The sequence below is a fragment of the Micrasema longulum genome, unplaced genomic scaffold, assembly GCF_059751315.1.
Source record: "Micrasema longulum isolate JH-2025_06_02 unplaced genomic scaffold, ASM5975131v1 h1tg000800l, whole genome shotgun sequence".
In the NCBI taxonomy this organism is placed as follows: domain Eukaryota; kingdom Metazoa; phylum Arthropoda; class Insecta; order Trichoptera; family Brachycentridae; genus Micrasema; species Micrasema longulum.
Window position 1 is genome coordinate 106,303 of NW_028277992.1, and position 15,008 is coordinate 121,310.

At 39.5% G+C, this 15,008-nt stretch overlaps 1 protein-coding gene across 1 annotated transcript in view; it reads right to left on the bottom strand.

Annotated features, from left to right (window-relative positions):
* LOC148278984 (uncharacterized) overlaps positions 1–11,701 on the bottom strand; it is a 48,084-nt gene extending 36,383 nt beyond the window's left edge. Inside the window, exons 1-2 of the mRNA XM_088230621.1 lie at positions 10,775–11,701; positions 9,874–10,042 (exon numbers count right to left, since the gene is read on the bottom strand). Of these exons, the coding sequence (XP_088086747.1) occupies positions 9,874–10,042; positions 10,775–11,701 (1,096 nt within the window). The remainder of the gene's footprint in view (positions 1–9,873; positions 10,043–10,774) is intronic.
* Between the last annotated feature and the right edge of the window lie 3,307 nt (positions 11,702–15,008).

Below are 15,008 nucleotides of genomic sequence, written 5' to 3' on the forward strand. Positions count from 1 at the left end.
TTTTAAAATGTATTGAATTTAATATTATTTATTATTACTAAAAATTCAATAAAAATAAATAAATGGAAATAAATTATAAGGAATTTAAGGAAAGAATCTGATTGAGATTCACAAAAAACAAACGCTGTTTGCAAACATTCAAAACAAACTTTTTTTATACATAAAAAACAACATCTTTCCATTTTTTGCAAATGCATTCTCCTCGAATGCAACCCAAGTAGATCGATGAATAAAACATTTGTGCTCCTAATTTTTTTTTTACATATTCGATTGAAGATTTTAATATCTACGAACACGCACAAAGCAAAGATCTATATTTCTCTGAAAACCGAACGTAAATCGGGTTAAGCCGTTTAGAAAGAGTACGGTGACATCACACGTACAGAGGAATTATATATGTAAGGATTAACGAGTAGGTAGTCATGTTATTGTTTATGTTTGCATATAAATGTCTGCCTTAAAACATGTTGTACCTAGTTAAGCAGACTAGACATGATCCAGAGAAATCTATTACCTAAGTGTGTTTGTAATAATTATAATTTTGGTTAATAAACAATGATTACTATTATTATTATTATTATTAACATTTCTAAACAATAAATGTACACTTGAAAGCTATGCCTATATATACTTATGCCCATTCGAGACAAAAATACGCTGTGTATTGTGTATTGTGTATTATAAAGCACATATCTTTTGAGACAGAGCGTTTGAGGAATTACTTCCAGATCATCTGATAAAGAGAGGGTGAAGGAAATACACCACCTGAAGTCTAAAGAGCGTCTAATTGGTTCAATTCATACATAATGGCGGCAAATAGAGACAATAATTATATCGCTTCAAACTATATTTGTTTTTCAAAATTATTTATCATATTTACCCACCGTACTTTTCGAACCATAAGACGCACTTTTTTACTCGGAAAATTCAACCGGAAATTTAGGTGCGTCTTAAGGACCGATGCGTCTTATCATCAAAAACATTTTTTTTTTTTAAATGAATGGATCAATTTTAGGGTGCGTCTTATCGCCTCTCCCAGATCTTCTGTTGGATACCTCGAGGGATTTTTTAACTCTTAAAAGACTGTGGTAAATAATCCCTTTGCGCGCGGTGATGTAGCATCGTGTTCCCACTAGTAAAAGACGGAATATTCTAACGTTCAGACATTTGAAAAAAAAAACATGGAAACAGGTTTAATAATTCATTTTCCATAATTTATGCAAATAAACATATTTTTTAGCTCGCAAAAATCGCAAATACGCCGCTTATGTTCCGCGCGTGCGTCCCCCATAACTTTCTTCAACCGAATGAAGACTGAATCTGTTTTAGACAACATCCAAAGAACAGCGCCTCTGTCTTCCTTGTTATGACGTCTATCTTCGTGCTTTCTCTTGTATAAGGTATCTGTATAGATGTGTTGCTGAATTAGCGGACATGCATTCTTCGCGTAGCAAGGATAAATATTTTTTGTATTTACAAGCTACACAAATTTTATTTTCCAAATCGGGTATGAAAATATCTATTCGAAGATTACAAAAAATACCAATTCACCGTATTAAAAAATAAGAGAAATATATCAAGTCTTCTGTCCTATGTCGACTAGTGTGACATCAAAGCCGAGTTAAGAATGATCTTTATGATCCATTTTTGTGCTATTTAATGACGTATAATTAAATGCTGTAATTTCTACTGCGCGTAAGATTTTTTTGTATCCGATTTTTGTATCGCGTTTTTGAAAATACTGCGAGAGTCTATTCTGAATCCCGCTATTATTGTTACGTTTATTATCACTGGTAAAGGGAAGAGTTTATTTTATTTTCCCTACAAATTTATTCGCAACATTAATTCCACCTTGTAATAAGATAAGAAAGATCTGGTTATTGTCAAATATACCGGTGGCTGTTTCAGGGCCAGACTGAAAATTTAAGAGAAACATTCCTAAAAAATCAAATAAAAAAACAATTACAGCAGGGCCTCATAGTCTGAACGATTCTATATGTTATTCTTATTTATATATTATGTAGGTGCATATAATATGCATTTGTGTGTTCGTTTTGAATCAACGTTCGCGTATTGTCAATCCTTATTTTATTGTTGTCATTATTTCGTATTTACTGCATTTTGTGATTACCTACTGTATTGTATAGGACTCGTCCCACATTATTCATTCCATGTGTATCAGTTAAATTTAAAAAATAGAATGCTTTTTTTTTTTCTTCAGAATACGGTTTTGAAATTTAACATATTAAAAAAAAAAAAAAAAACAATTTATATCATTTCGTCATTTGAATTTTAACAAAAAGGTTTCTAACTTTTTACTAAGCTCTTTATTGTACCATTTTTAATACAATTTACAAGTTTTAAGCAAATATATTATTTTCATACTTAAGCACCCATACAAACGCACCCTCTTCCTCTTTCATTCCCACACGCACATGTATCCTCTCCCTCATTCATTCACGCATACACACATTCACAAACACATGAATACAAACGTCACACAAATACAATTACTAAACTTCTTTTCTTATATATTATGTGTCATTATATTTACAGTGGATTTTTTTAATTGGCTTTAGTATTGTTAAGATTTTTCTAATTATTTTGTTTATGTAATAGCTGTAAAAATCCCAAATAAAATGAAATAAATAAAATAAATAAATAAAATAAATATATATCGTTCGCAAAATACGGCACGTTAACACCCAACTCTGCTCCAGAATATCTAAGGGAACTCTGCATTTCAGATGAACTAGCTGACAGACGTCTTACGCTTAGATCAGCTAAATCTACGTCGAAAGGAACAGTTATTATACCTCTACGCAAACAGCGCACTAAATTCGGCGAACGTGCATTTGCGGTCGCAGGCCCTACGGCATGGAATGCTCTCCCAGCAGAAGTCCGAAACTGTGAGAGTGAAGTGAAACCCACTTGTTCTCTAAATCATTTAAATAAATAGTTAGCATGTGGTGAAAAAGTAATATGAAAAAGTACATTATTTTTCTTATATTCAAAAGTTAAAATTAAATTTATATCTTTATATAACCACTTTGTAAAGCGCCCTTGAGGTATTATACTACGAACATGGCGCTTTATAAGTTATCTATAATTAATATTAATACATCATAAAACATTTTCCCCGAAGCTTCGCGGTACGACCCTGAAAAAGAATATATGCACACCAGTAGCGAACGGTTATTTTATTTGCAGGTAAGCTGTAAAAAATATAATATATTTGTATCTACATAGTAAGTACATAATATAAAATAAGTAATACATACTACGAGCTGAACCCGACAATGTTTTGCTATTCAACAATGTTTTGAGTGCGTCCAAATGCTTGCAGACTGGCTGGATTTTCTCCCAAAGGAGTTGTTCATATTTAAATTTGTTGCAACAGAGAGGGAAAACAATTTAAGAAGGGAATGTGATAATAATACAGGGCTTATGACCTGTCATTGTCAGTGGCCACTTTACACACTGTGTAACATTCACCATTCTGCCTATGTTTGAACACCCACATTTCTTCAATTCTAGCACCTGTTGACTTTTGTGATGTAAAAGAGCTGAAACCTTTATCATGTGGGTGAGATTCATCCGGCTGAACCAATTCACCTGCTAGGCAACGCCCAAAAACAATTTCCATTTTTTTATGCTTCTTCTTTTACCAGGTAGTAAATTCAACAATGTTTTGAGTAAGTCCAAATGCTTGCAGACTGGCTGAATTTTCTCTCTAAGGAGTTGTTGATATTTAAATTTGTTGCAACAGAGAGGGAAAACATTTTTGAGAAGGGAATATGGGAGTCTAGGCATTTACAGGGCTTTTGATCTGTCATTGGCTGGTTTAAGTGGCCACTTTACACACTGTGTAACATTCACCATTCCGCCTATGTTTGAACACCCACATTTCCACCCGGAACCCTTTAAAATTATGACATAAGTGACATAATATTTTTAATTGAATCGGCATTCACTTTGTAACACTTCATTATAAATTATTATGAAAATAAAACTTTGTTATCAGTGTTACACAATTTTATTATTTTACAAGAACACAACTATAGTTTCGGGAGAGCACTCCTCCCATCGACGGGTGATATAAAACTAATATAATAAACACAGAATATTGTTCACAATGTCATCGAATCTAAACAAAAAAGTAAACAGATTAATCAGTGAAACTTAGAGCAGGGGGTTTTTATTCTTATCTAAGGTGTTGGCAAATGAATGGATGGTTATCTTAAGTACAGATATGAAAACATGGACAAAACATTAAGTCGAATTTATTTCTTAAAATTTAGCACATAAGTGGAAGTTGCAATAAGTAAGTCTAAGATTTAATGTGTGGGAAGACATCGCTCGGCTAAGAGAGTGTTAACAGACGCGGGTCTAAGAGGGTGAGTGCGGTGAGGGTGGTCGCAAAGGGAACATAGTCAATAAAGGCGAGGGGTGGTTGAATGTGTGATTATTAATTAGATTGTTTTCAGAATTTAAATTTTTGTGAATTTCTATAATTTCTAAATTATTCATATTACTGCCTTTGTTATTTACTTGGTGCAGGAGTTTTAAGGTGTGATTATGAAATGAGTGGTTACTGTCTATTATATGATTCGCGAATTCCGAGAAATTATTATTGGTCAGGCAACGGCGGTGTTCGTTTAGCCTAGTTTTAAGATTTCGCGCTGTTTGTCCAATATAGACTTTTTTGCATTCGCATGATATCTGGTAAATACCACTCTTGTTTAGCAGCTCTGTTTTTGACTTAGAATTAAATCTATAGTTGTGTTCTTGTAAAAGAATAAAATTGTGTAACACTGATAACAAAGTTTTATTTTCATAATAATTTAAGTGACATAATTTTAGAGGGTTCCAGGTGCGTCTTTGTGTATTAATAGATGGATGGTTTTAATTTAGAACAACAAACACTTATGTCATAATTTTAATGGGTTCCGGGTGCGTTTTTGTGTATTAATAGGTGAATGGTTTTAATTAAGAACACCGAACCTATTTCTATGAGTTATGAATTAGTTAAGACTCATACCCAAACATTCACTCCTGCCTTGCGTGTATTTAGTCGTTCTTTAACCGCCAGTCAGGTTTCGACGTGAGCTTGACATTTAATTCGAAACTAAAAACTAAAAGGGTCTCAAAACCGTTCGGATAAACGTTAAAAAGATGGTGTAACTTTTCAGGTACCTAGGTCCTTGTTTATGATTGAATTCCAAAAGTCAAAATCATTCATTTTAAAATATTGAATTTAAGTACATACCTAGGTACTTGTTTATAATTGAATTTCAAAACTGTAAAAACTTAATTTTCAAATAAAGAATTTTTTTTAAAAATCGTAAAACCCTACTCTACTTACCGACAGTGGTGCATTTTGTGTTGGGATTTGTTTTTCAAAATTGTATCAAAGGTTAGTTGAAATTATTTAAGCATTACTAAAAATCTATTAAAAATAAGTTAATATGTAGAAATTGTAAGGAAATTAGTTGTATTAGAATTCTTAAAAAAAAATTGTTCTTTGTAAACGTTAAAATACAAAAAAAAAATATTCAAAAAAACAACACCCTCCACATTTTCAATACATGTATTTTAGTCGAATGAAATCCTGCGAAATTGATGAAAAACCCATATATTATGCTTCTATTTTTTTTTCATTTAATATTGATGATGTTATTACTTATAAACCCTGAGGACGTAAATTAGAAAATTTCGTTTTCAGAATAGCCATTATATATATATGTATAAATATATAAAATATATGTATATATATATGTATATTAGCGGACCTGACAAACGTTGTCCTGCCCGAACGTTGGTTTGCCTGCTATTACCTTGGAATAAGACCTTTCGTTGATAAGTAGGTACCTAGGTACTTTTAATGGTTGAATTCCAAAAAAAAACATTATTAAAATTCAAATATTTAATTAAAGTAGGTATCTAGATACTTGTTTATTGTTGAATTCCAAAACGTAAAGAAATTCATTTTCAAATATAGAATTCTTTTTGCAAATGTCAAACTGAGCTCTTCTCACCAACAGCGATGCACTTTATTCATGAATGCTATTTTCAAAAATGTATTGAATTTCAGTTGATAATATTTTAGTATTACCAAAAATCCATAAAAAGAAATAAATGAGAAGAAATTATTAGGAATGTAAGGAAAGAATCTAATCTAATCCCAATTATTGGGATCCATAAAAAGCTAATTTTGTTTGTAAACATTCAAAAACAAACTTTTTTAAACACAAAAAAACATCCCTCCATTTTGTTTACATGCATTCTCGTCGAATGCAACCCTGGTAGGTCGATGAAAAAAAGATTTATGCTTCTAACTTTTTTTTTAAAGATTCGATTGAAAATTTTAATATCTACGAACACGCGCAGCGCAAAGATCTACATTTCGCTGAAAACCGCACGTAAATCGGTTAAGCCGTTTAGGAGGAGTTCAGTGACATCACACGTTCAGAAGAATTATATATAAAGATGGATAGATAGGTATATAGATTAGTGCTTCAAATATGTTTTTATTATTTTTATTTCGTACTAAAGTTGCTTGTATAACAGAAAACAAAAGTTTCTCATAAGTAACAAAATAATTAAGACGTTATTAAAAATAAACATTTCAAGTTGTGTAAAGTGAAGTGAAGTTTTGAATAAGTGACATTTTAAGGCAACATTTTCCGATAGGTACGAAGTTCAAATAAGTTTAGCGCTTGTAGAAAAAGCTCGAAATAACAAGAAACTTTAATGCCAGGGTGCAAAACTTCGGGAGTTAAGATTTTAATCTTCGGAAACTCCAGCCGAAAGCTTTAGAAAAAAGTTTATATAGAACTTCAACACGGCGCGGCGCGGCGAGGCGTTCGTGTTAATCATTTAAAGAAGCAATATAATATTCTAAGCCGGATTTTTAGCATTGTTTAATTTGGTACACACAATATATTATTTCTGATTCCAAATAAATTGATGTTATAAACCCTTAATTACACGGTGTATCTAATTTGCAAAAACAAATAATACACATAATTTTGTAATGCTACGAATAAGGAAGTTATCTGGTTTTATCTTTTTACTTGTTAATATTTATTTATTTATACATATTATACTATTTGTAACAGACGCGGCGGATCACTGCTTCGTCCGTAGCAATCGCGCCCGTCACAAGAACTGTATTTCTATAGGTGCTGGTGTCAAACGCAGAGTGGCCGGGCGTAGGCGGGCCTCGGCCGACGAACGATAAGCTCCGGGGGAGGTATCGTCGCCTAGAGATCCCTTGCGGGGTCGCTAGCGAGTAGCGCTGGCGGCCGCAATCCTGAGTCAGGCAACCGGGTTGTAAGGCCGGTATCTCTCCGTCGGTGGGAACGGCGGGGTGTGTTCCGGGGAAGTATCCAAGGGTCCAAATTATCCGGGGTCCAAAATCCAATCCAAAGAGTATCCGAGTTCCAAGTCCAGGGGGGTAGCGGTGTTCGAATCCAGGTGGCGATGAGGTCCGGTTTGAAGCGAGGTAGGGAGGTGAAGTGGAGAGTAGAAAGCCTTAGTAGTGTGGTGAGATGACTGACTTTATTTTTCCCCGGCGGGGCTATATATACAACATTTTGCCGTGCGGCGGTGGGCTAGGCCAATAGCGGGCGGTGCTAGGTTGACCAATCACGCGGCGAGAGAGATAGCGAGCACATTTGCCGGCTCTATCGGTCTCTCTCGCGCCACGTATAAGGTCCCCACCCTCCCGCTACCGGCCGCAGTTCCCCGCCGACCGCGCGGCGATCAACACTTATACAGAACAACATAAAAACACATTATGGGCATACAAATATTTTCATGAATTCTAATCTATATGTGGGCTTCAGTATGGCGATCACCACCCCCGAAAGTGACAAATACTAGTCTTTATTGAGGAGGTGGTAGATCGCTTACACATACTGAAGCCTCCTATGCTACATTAAAACCCCAGGAAGGGCCGCCAAGTTGGTGCATGTACTTTTACGTCGGCAACACTCCCCCCTGCCGAGGAGGCATCTCTGCGCCGACGTCGTCCTTGATTTGCAACACGGCGAGCTTGACGGCGGGTCGTGTGTAGGTTCCGGTGGCTGTCTGGACCCGGGCGCTCCTGACTTGTCCATCCTTCCCTGGTGTGACTGCTATGACGCGTCCCCGCGGCCATTCATTCCGCGGGAGGGCGGCGTCCGTTATTATGACCAGGTCATCGACCATGATCGGTGTGGCGGCCTGTTGCCACTTCCGTCGCTGTGCCAACGTCGGGAGATATTCCCTCATCCATCTTTTCCAAAATGCGTCGGCTAGTTTCTGCGCCACCCGCCATTGTTTTCTGAGGCACAGTTCGGGCGGCGCGTCTCTGTAATCGGCCAGATGCGGCTGGGCCCCGCTCGACCCGATGAGAAAGTGCATCGGAGTCAGCGGAGCGTCGTCTCGGCTATCAAGCGAGACGTGGGTTAGGGGCCGAGTGTTTACTGTGTACTCGGCCTCCGCTATCGCTGTCATTAGCGTTTCCTCTCGGGGGGCTTGTTCCTTTAGAATCACCATAAGCGCCCCCTTTATCGACCGGACGAGCCGTTCCCAGGCTCCCCCCATGTGTGGCGCCGATGGCGGGTTGAACACCCATTTGATCCCTCTCCTTGTCGCCTCGTTCTGTAGTTCGGGATCGTGGGCTAGTTCCTTCATGGCGGCCGCCATCTCTTTGTCTGCGCCTCTGAAGTTCGTCCCGTTGTCCGAGTAGAGCGTTGTCGGATGTCCTCTGCGGGCCGCCATCCTTCTGAGGGCCTGCACCGTCGAGTCAGTACTCAACGACGGTGTAATTTCAATATGCACGGCCCTCGTAACCATGCACGTAAACAGGGCCCCGTATCGTTTCTCCCGGCGTCTTCCGATAGTTACGTATACGGGCCCGAACATGTCCACCCCACAGTGGGTAAAAGGCCTTACGTGATGATCGAGTCGGCCGGCAGGCAGCTGTCCCATGAGCGGAGGCTGCGGGCGGGCCTTCTGTATTCGACAGTAGCGGCACTCGTATATAATTTTCCTTATATTTGTCCATGTAGAATTTATTTCGCACAGCATCCCTGGCGGCGGCCATCTCTTGCCCGTGATCTTCTGCGACTTGATTTCTCACGTACTGTGCGCTGCTCGGTGAACACGCCGCGCCGAACGTCATCGACGTCATAATCATTTCCCGAATTTCTTCTTCGGGACTATCGCGCCAGAGGAACAGCTGCGCCCTCTGGTCTTCTTTTCTTATTTTAATTTGGAGAAACATCTCCCTTATATCTGCTGCCAGCGCGATCTTTCCCTCGCGAAATCGCATTATATTTCCCATAAGCGATGAGAGAAGGTCCGGGCCGTTGGCCAACATGTCGTTCAATGACTTCCCGTTGCAGCGGCTGGCGGCGTCAAATACTATCCGTATTTTATCCGGTTTATTCACGTTCGTCACTGCGAAATGCGGCAAAAACCAAAGCCCACTCGCAGTGTCTTGTCTTTCAGCCAGCGTCAGTTCCCGGGCATACCCCTTGTCTAGATATTCTTTAATCTTTAACTTGTAAGCCGCGGCGAATTCACTGTTTTTACTGAACTTTTTCTCTATGCTTAAAAATCGATTCAGCGCTGTACGGCGATTATCCGGTAAACATATTCGATTGTCTTTCCACAGTAGCCCTGTCTCGTACTGTCCTTGCGGTAGGAAACGTGTCGTGGCTCTCATGGTTTCTGTGGCTCGCGCCTCCTGACGCGATATCTTGGCTGTCGAACTTATACCTAACGCGTCGACGGCGTAATTTTGTTTAACTAGATTTTCTAGTCTCTGTTCTGTACTAAGCGCCATTAGTATGCTGGCGTTAGTCTGGCGTGTCCGCCCACCGTGTATCACCTTTCCTAAGGCTGTCACTGAGGCGATGTATTCCCCGCATCTCCGTGCCTCTCTCGTCACTATGAGAGAGGCGTTATCTTGGCCGATGAGTAACTGCGGGCACACTTGTCGCATCCTGCCTTCCCCTTCAATCACGGGCTGTAGCGGCAGACTCAGCTTCTGTATTGTGTTTGCGCGGAGAGTGAATAAATCTTCCGTAACTCCGCGTACTTTAATTGTGACTTTTCTTGATGCACTATCTGTTACGCACATTCCGCCGGCACCGTGGATTTTTAATCCTCGAGTCTCTCCCGGCGCGCCGATGTCGTTTGCTATTTTTGCGTCAATCAATGTCACGGTTGATCCCTCATCTAGTAACGCGTACGCGTTCACTCGTCCTCGCGGACCACTTAACATGACGGGAATCACTTTTAGGAGGACCGGTTCCTCCCGAGCGTAGGTGCTCGTCACTATATTATTCGTCCGCGAACTGTGGCCGTAATCGTAGTTTCTTTCATTTGAACTCGCGGCGCGGGTTTCGTTCGCGGTCGGTCTGTTTCCCCCGGCGCCCGCCGCTGCAGGCGTGTTGCGGCGGGCATTATTATCTGGCGCTCGTATATCGGCGCTAGACCGAGCTTCACTGATATCGGCACTATTTCTGTCGTGTAATGTCTTGTGATGTGTTCGGCGACATCCATCGAGGCCGCACTTTTTTACATTTCTACACTTTATCGCCCGATGAGTGTTCGATAAACACGAAAAACACAAATTCTTTCGCTTCACTATGTCCCATCTTTCCGGAATACTACACTCTATGTATTCCTGGCACGTTTGTAGTAAATGTCCTCGTCCGCACAAAACACATGACGCTACACTTTTCCCGTTTCCCTCTGTTGAAATCACTGTATGCACTTGTTCTCGCTTCTGTGGCTTCTCGCGTTGTTTTCCGCTGTACACTTGCGGCTCTATTCCGCCGCCTATCATCGAAGATTCCGTTAAATCTTCCAAGAAGAGCGCGAAATCCTTCGCGGAGGGCCTCACCCGGTTTCCTCTTCTGCTGTACCACCAGAGAGACTTCATGCACAGCGGTAACTTGCTCACTAGTTCACTTAGTAGTTGTGGCGTAGACATGTAATCGCCACCGAAGCCTTCTAAGGTCGCTATCGCGTTCCGAACTGCGCTAGACAGATCTACTAATGCTTGCGTAGATCCGTCGTTCTGTATGCAGCGGAGCCTTCTCACTTTTTCCAACAAGGAAGACGCTACAATGTCCGGCTGGCCGTAGTGTAGCTCCAACGTCTTCATTATCACCCTCACTTGGCTTGGATCCACTAGTAATGACGACACAGATTCTCTTGCCCGTCCTTTTAACGCACGCTGTAGACGCAGGAGGTTTTCTGGATCCGAAAGGCAGCACATCTCCGTCGACTGAGTGTACTGCGATTTGAAAGTAGCCCATTCCTGCGGCTCTCCGGCGAAGGCGGGTAGGTCCTTGGCAGTAGATTGGCGCGCTATCATGGCGCCGACTCTGCTAACGTCCTCTGGGGCTGAAGTCGGGCTTCTTCCTTGCGAAGCCTCTAGTAGAATCGCCATTTTTGACAGCACCGTCATGATGCCGTCCATATCCGTAGTACGCGGCGCGGGCTCGGGATTCGTCTCCAAGGGCACGCGTCGGTCTTGATCGTGTAGTGAAGCACGGAGCGTTCGAACCTGCGTCCTCAGCCGCTGGACTGTATCTTCGGATGTGTCCGACTCGGCTGAGTCCTGATCTGTAGCAGGGTCTTCTCTCGGTTCCGTGCCTCCTCGACCCGAGCGGAGTGAAGGGGTTCTCGAAGTCATCTCTAGGCGCTCTGCGATGAATATCCGGCTCGAAGGACCAACTTGTAACAGACGCGGCGGATCACTGCTTCGTCCGTAGCAATCGCGCCCGTCACAAGAACTGTATTTCTATAGGTGCTGGTGTCAAACGCAGAGTGGCCGGGCGTAGGCGGGCCTCGGCCGACGAACGATAAGCTCCGGGGGAGGTATCGTCGCCTAGAGATCCCTTGCGGGGTCGCTAGCGAGTAGCGCTGGCGGCCGCAATCCTGAGTCAGGCAACCGGGTTGTAAGGCCGGTATCTCTCCGTCGGTGGGAACGGCGGGGTGTGTTCCGGGGAAGTATCCAAGGGTCCAAATTATCCGGGGTCCAAAATCCAATCCAAAGAGTATCCGAGTTCCAAGTCCAGGGGGGTAGCGGTGTTCGAATCCAGGTGGCGATGAGGTCCGGTTTGAAGCGAGGTAGGGAGGTGAAGTGGAGAGTAGAAAGCCTTAGTAGTGTGGTGAGATGACTGACTTTATTTTTCCCCGGCGGGGCTATATATACAACATTTTGCCGTGCGGCGGTGGGCTAGGCCAATAGCGGGCGGTGCTAGGTTGACCAATCACGCGGCGAGAGAGATAGCGAGCACATTTGCCGGCTCTATCGGTCTCTCTCGCGCCACGTATAAGGTCCCCACCCTCCCGCTACCGGCCGCAGTTCCCCGCCGACCGCGCGGCGATCAACACTTATACAGAACAACATAAAAACACATTATGGGCATACAAATATTTTCATGAATTCTAATCTATATGTGGGCTTCAGTATGGCGATCACCACCCCCGAAAGTGACAAATACTAGTCTTTATTGAGGAGGTGGTAGATCGCTTACACATACTGAAGCCTCCTATGCTACATTAAAACCCCAGGAAGGGCCGCCAAGTTGGTGCATGTACTTTTACGTCGGCAACACTATTACATAAACTTTTTTGTACACTTTGCCCAGCTAACAAGGGTACATACCCCGTTCCAAGCTAGGCAATTACATTTTAATACATAATAATTATTTACAAAGTAAAAGAAAGAACATACTAATAAAATATAAACTTACTAGGATACATATATTGATATTAGTACAGTTTAAAGTAGGTTTGAGGACTTGAATTAGCATTGAAGGAGCAGATAGACACATTCTTTAAAAAAAATGAAATGAAAAATATTTTTATTCTATTATTTTTTTTTTTTAAATTTTTTTACATTCTATTTAGTTTTTATATAGAAAACTATAATTGGCCTAAAATTTTGGTTTATTTGTATATACTGTATTTTTTGTTGTAATGGCTGTTGTTTTCTTTAAATAAATAAATAAAATAAATAAATGCATACTGCAAATAAATCATATTTTCGTAATATCAGCATATGTTAATTCGGTTTTTTCTTTATATTTTTTTTCTTTTCTTTTCATAGTCATAGTCATACCATATATATGTGCTATTAACTTTTTAATAATTAAAAAAGGAATGGCCCACGCTTAGACGCTGTAGTTTTTGTAGTCATTTTTTCCAATAAGGCTTAATTTTAAGATGTATTTTTTTAAAGTGTATTTTTGTAATTATATTTCTATGTAAATAATATATGTATGGAAAAATAACAAAAAAAATATATAAATATATATATATATATATATACATATACATACATACATAGACACATATATATATATACATACGCACATACACACACTAATGCGCATACACATACATTAAATTTACAAAATTTAATTTATATACGCGAAAATTTATGATCGCCTTTTGGATTTTTTCATTATTTTTCATTTTCGTATTTTATTTTCAACATCCAGTAAGAATCTCCAATCCGCGGCATGCATCAACCTTTCTGACTCCCTACGACCAATGTCATGAAAGAGCGAGGTCAACACTTTCATCAACTTGACAACACTCCAAGCCAAAAATAAAAAATATATATATTTGATTCAGATTATTTACTGTCAATCCCATTGTAATGATGAAATAACTTATCTTCAGACTGGTGATGCCCATTAGAGGGTAAAAGCGCGTCGAAAAATAAATGGAAGCTTACCTAGTATTTTAAATTAGTAACTTAAATGTAAATATAAGTTACTAGCGTCAGCGTTGTCCTGCTAGAACGTTGGATTGCCTGCTATTACCTTGGAAAAATACTTTTCATTGATAAGCCGGTACCTAGGTACTTGTTCATGATTGAATTTCAAAACTAAAAGAATCATTTTCAAAAATAGAATTCTTTTTGCAAATGTCAAAATCGGCTCTTCTCACAAACAGGGGTGCACTTTATTCACAAATGCAATTTTCAAAAATGTATTGAATGTCAGTAAATATTATTTTAGTATTCCCAAAAATCCAGTAAAAAGAAATAAATAAGAAGAAATTGTAAGGAATTTCAGGAAATAATCTGATTGGGATCCATGAAAAGTGAATGATCGTAAACATTCAAAAACAAACTTTTTTCAAACACAAAAAAACAAATCCTTCCATTTTTTGTATATGCAACAATAATAATAATAGCAAACTGGTAAGTCAATGAAAAAAAGATTTATGCTTCTAGCTGTTTTTACAGATTCGATCGAAAATTCAAATATTTACGAACACGCACAGCGCAAAGATCTACATTTTGCTGAAAACCGCACGTAGATCGGTCGAGCCGTATAGAGCCGTTCAGTGACATCACACGTTCAGAAGAATTATATCAATAAAGGTTACATCGAAACTATATATTTTTTGGTATCGTATTATCAGCGCCTCGTCGGCCTCGTGGCGTAATGGCCGGCGCGTTTGCCTACCATGCAAGAGGTCTCAGATTCGATTCCCGACACTGTTGTCATGAAACATTTATTTAAAAGGGTGTTTTCAAGAAAATTTCATAGTCCTTGGACTGGTACCTGAAGCGTAAGACTGATCATTTACTTTTTTTTTTTTTGGATTATTTACCTTAATGTAACAAAAGTGATCAAGATACGCTACGATTGGTGTGCCAATGCAGTGCCCTATGCACCATTGGGTGCGGAAAGGGAATAAAGAAAAAAATATATTGCTGATACTAAGCTAATTACAACAATTATCTGAAGAAATATACATATGTACAAGAAACTGAACAAAAATAATATAAAACTATGTAGCAAAGACGAACAAGGGCAGTAAAATAACGCTATACAATATATTAATAAACACGATAAACATATTTCGAGTTAAACCATGCAAATCCATCTTCATTCCACACTGTTTTAGTGGCAAAGAGATTTACGAAAAGCCGGAAGATTCTATTCTAAAGAATTACAAGTTGTGTGACGAATTGA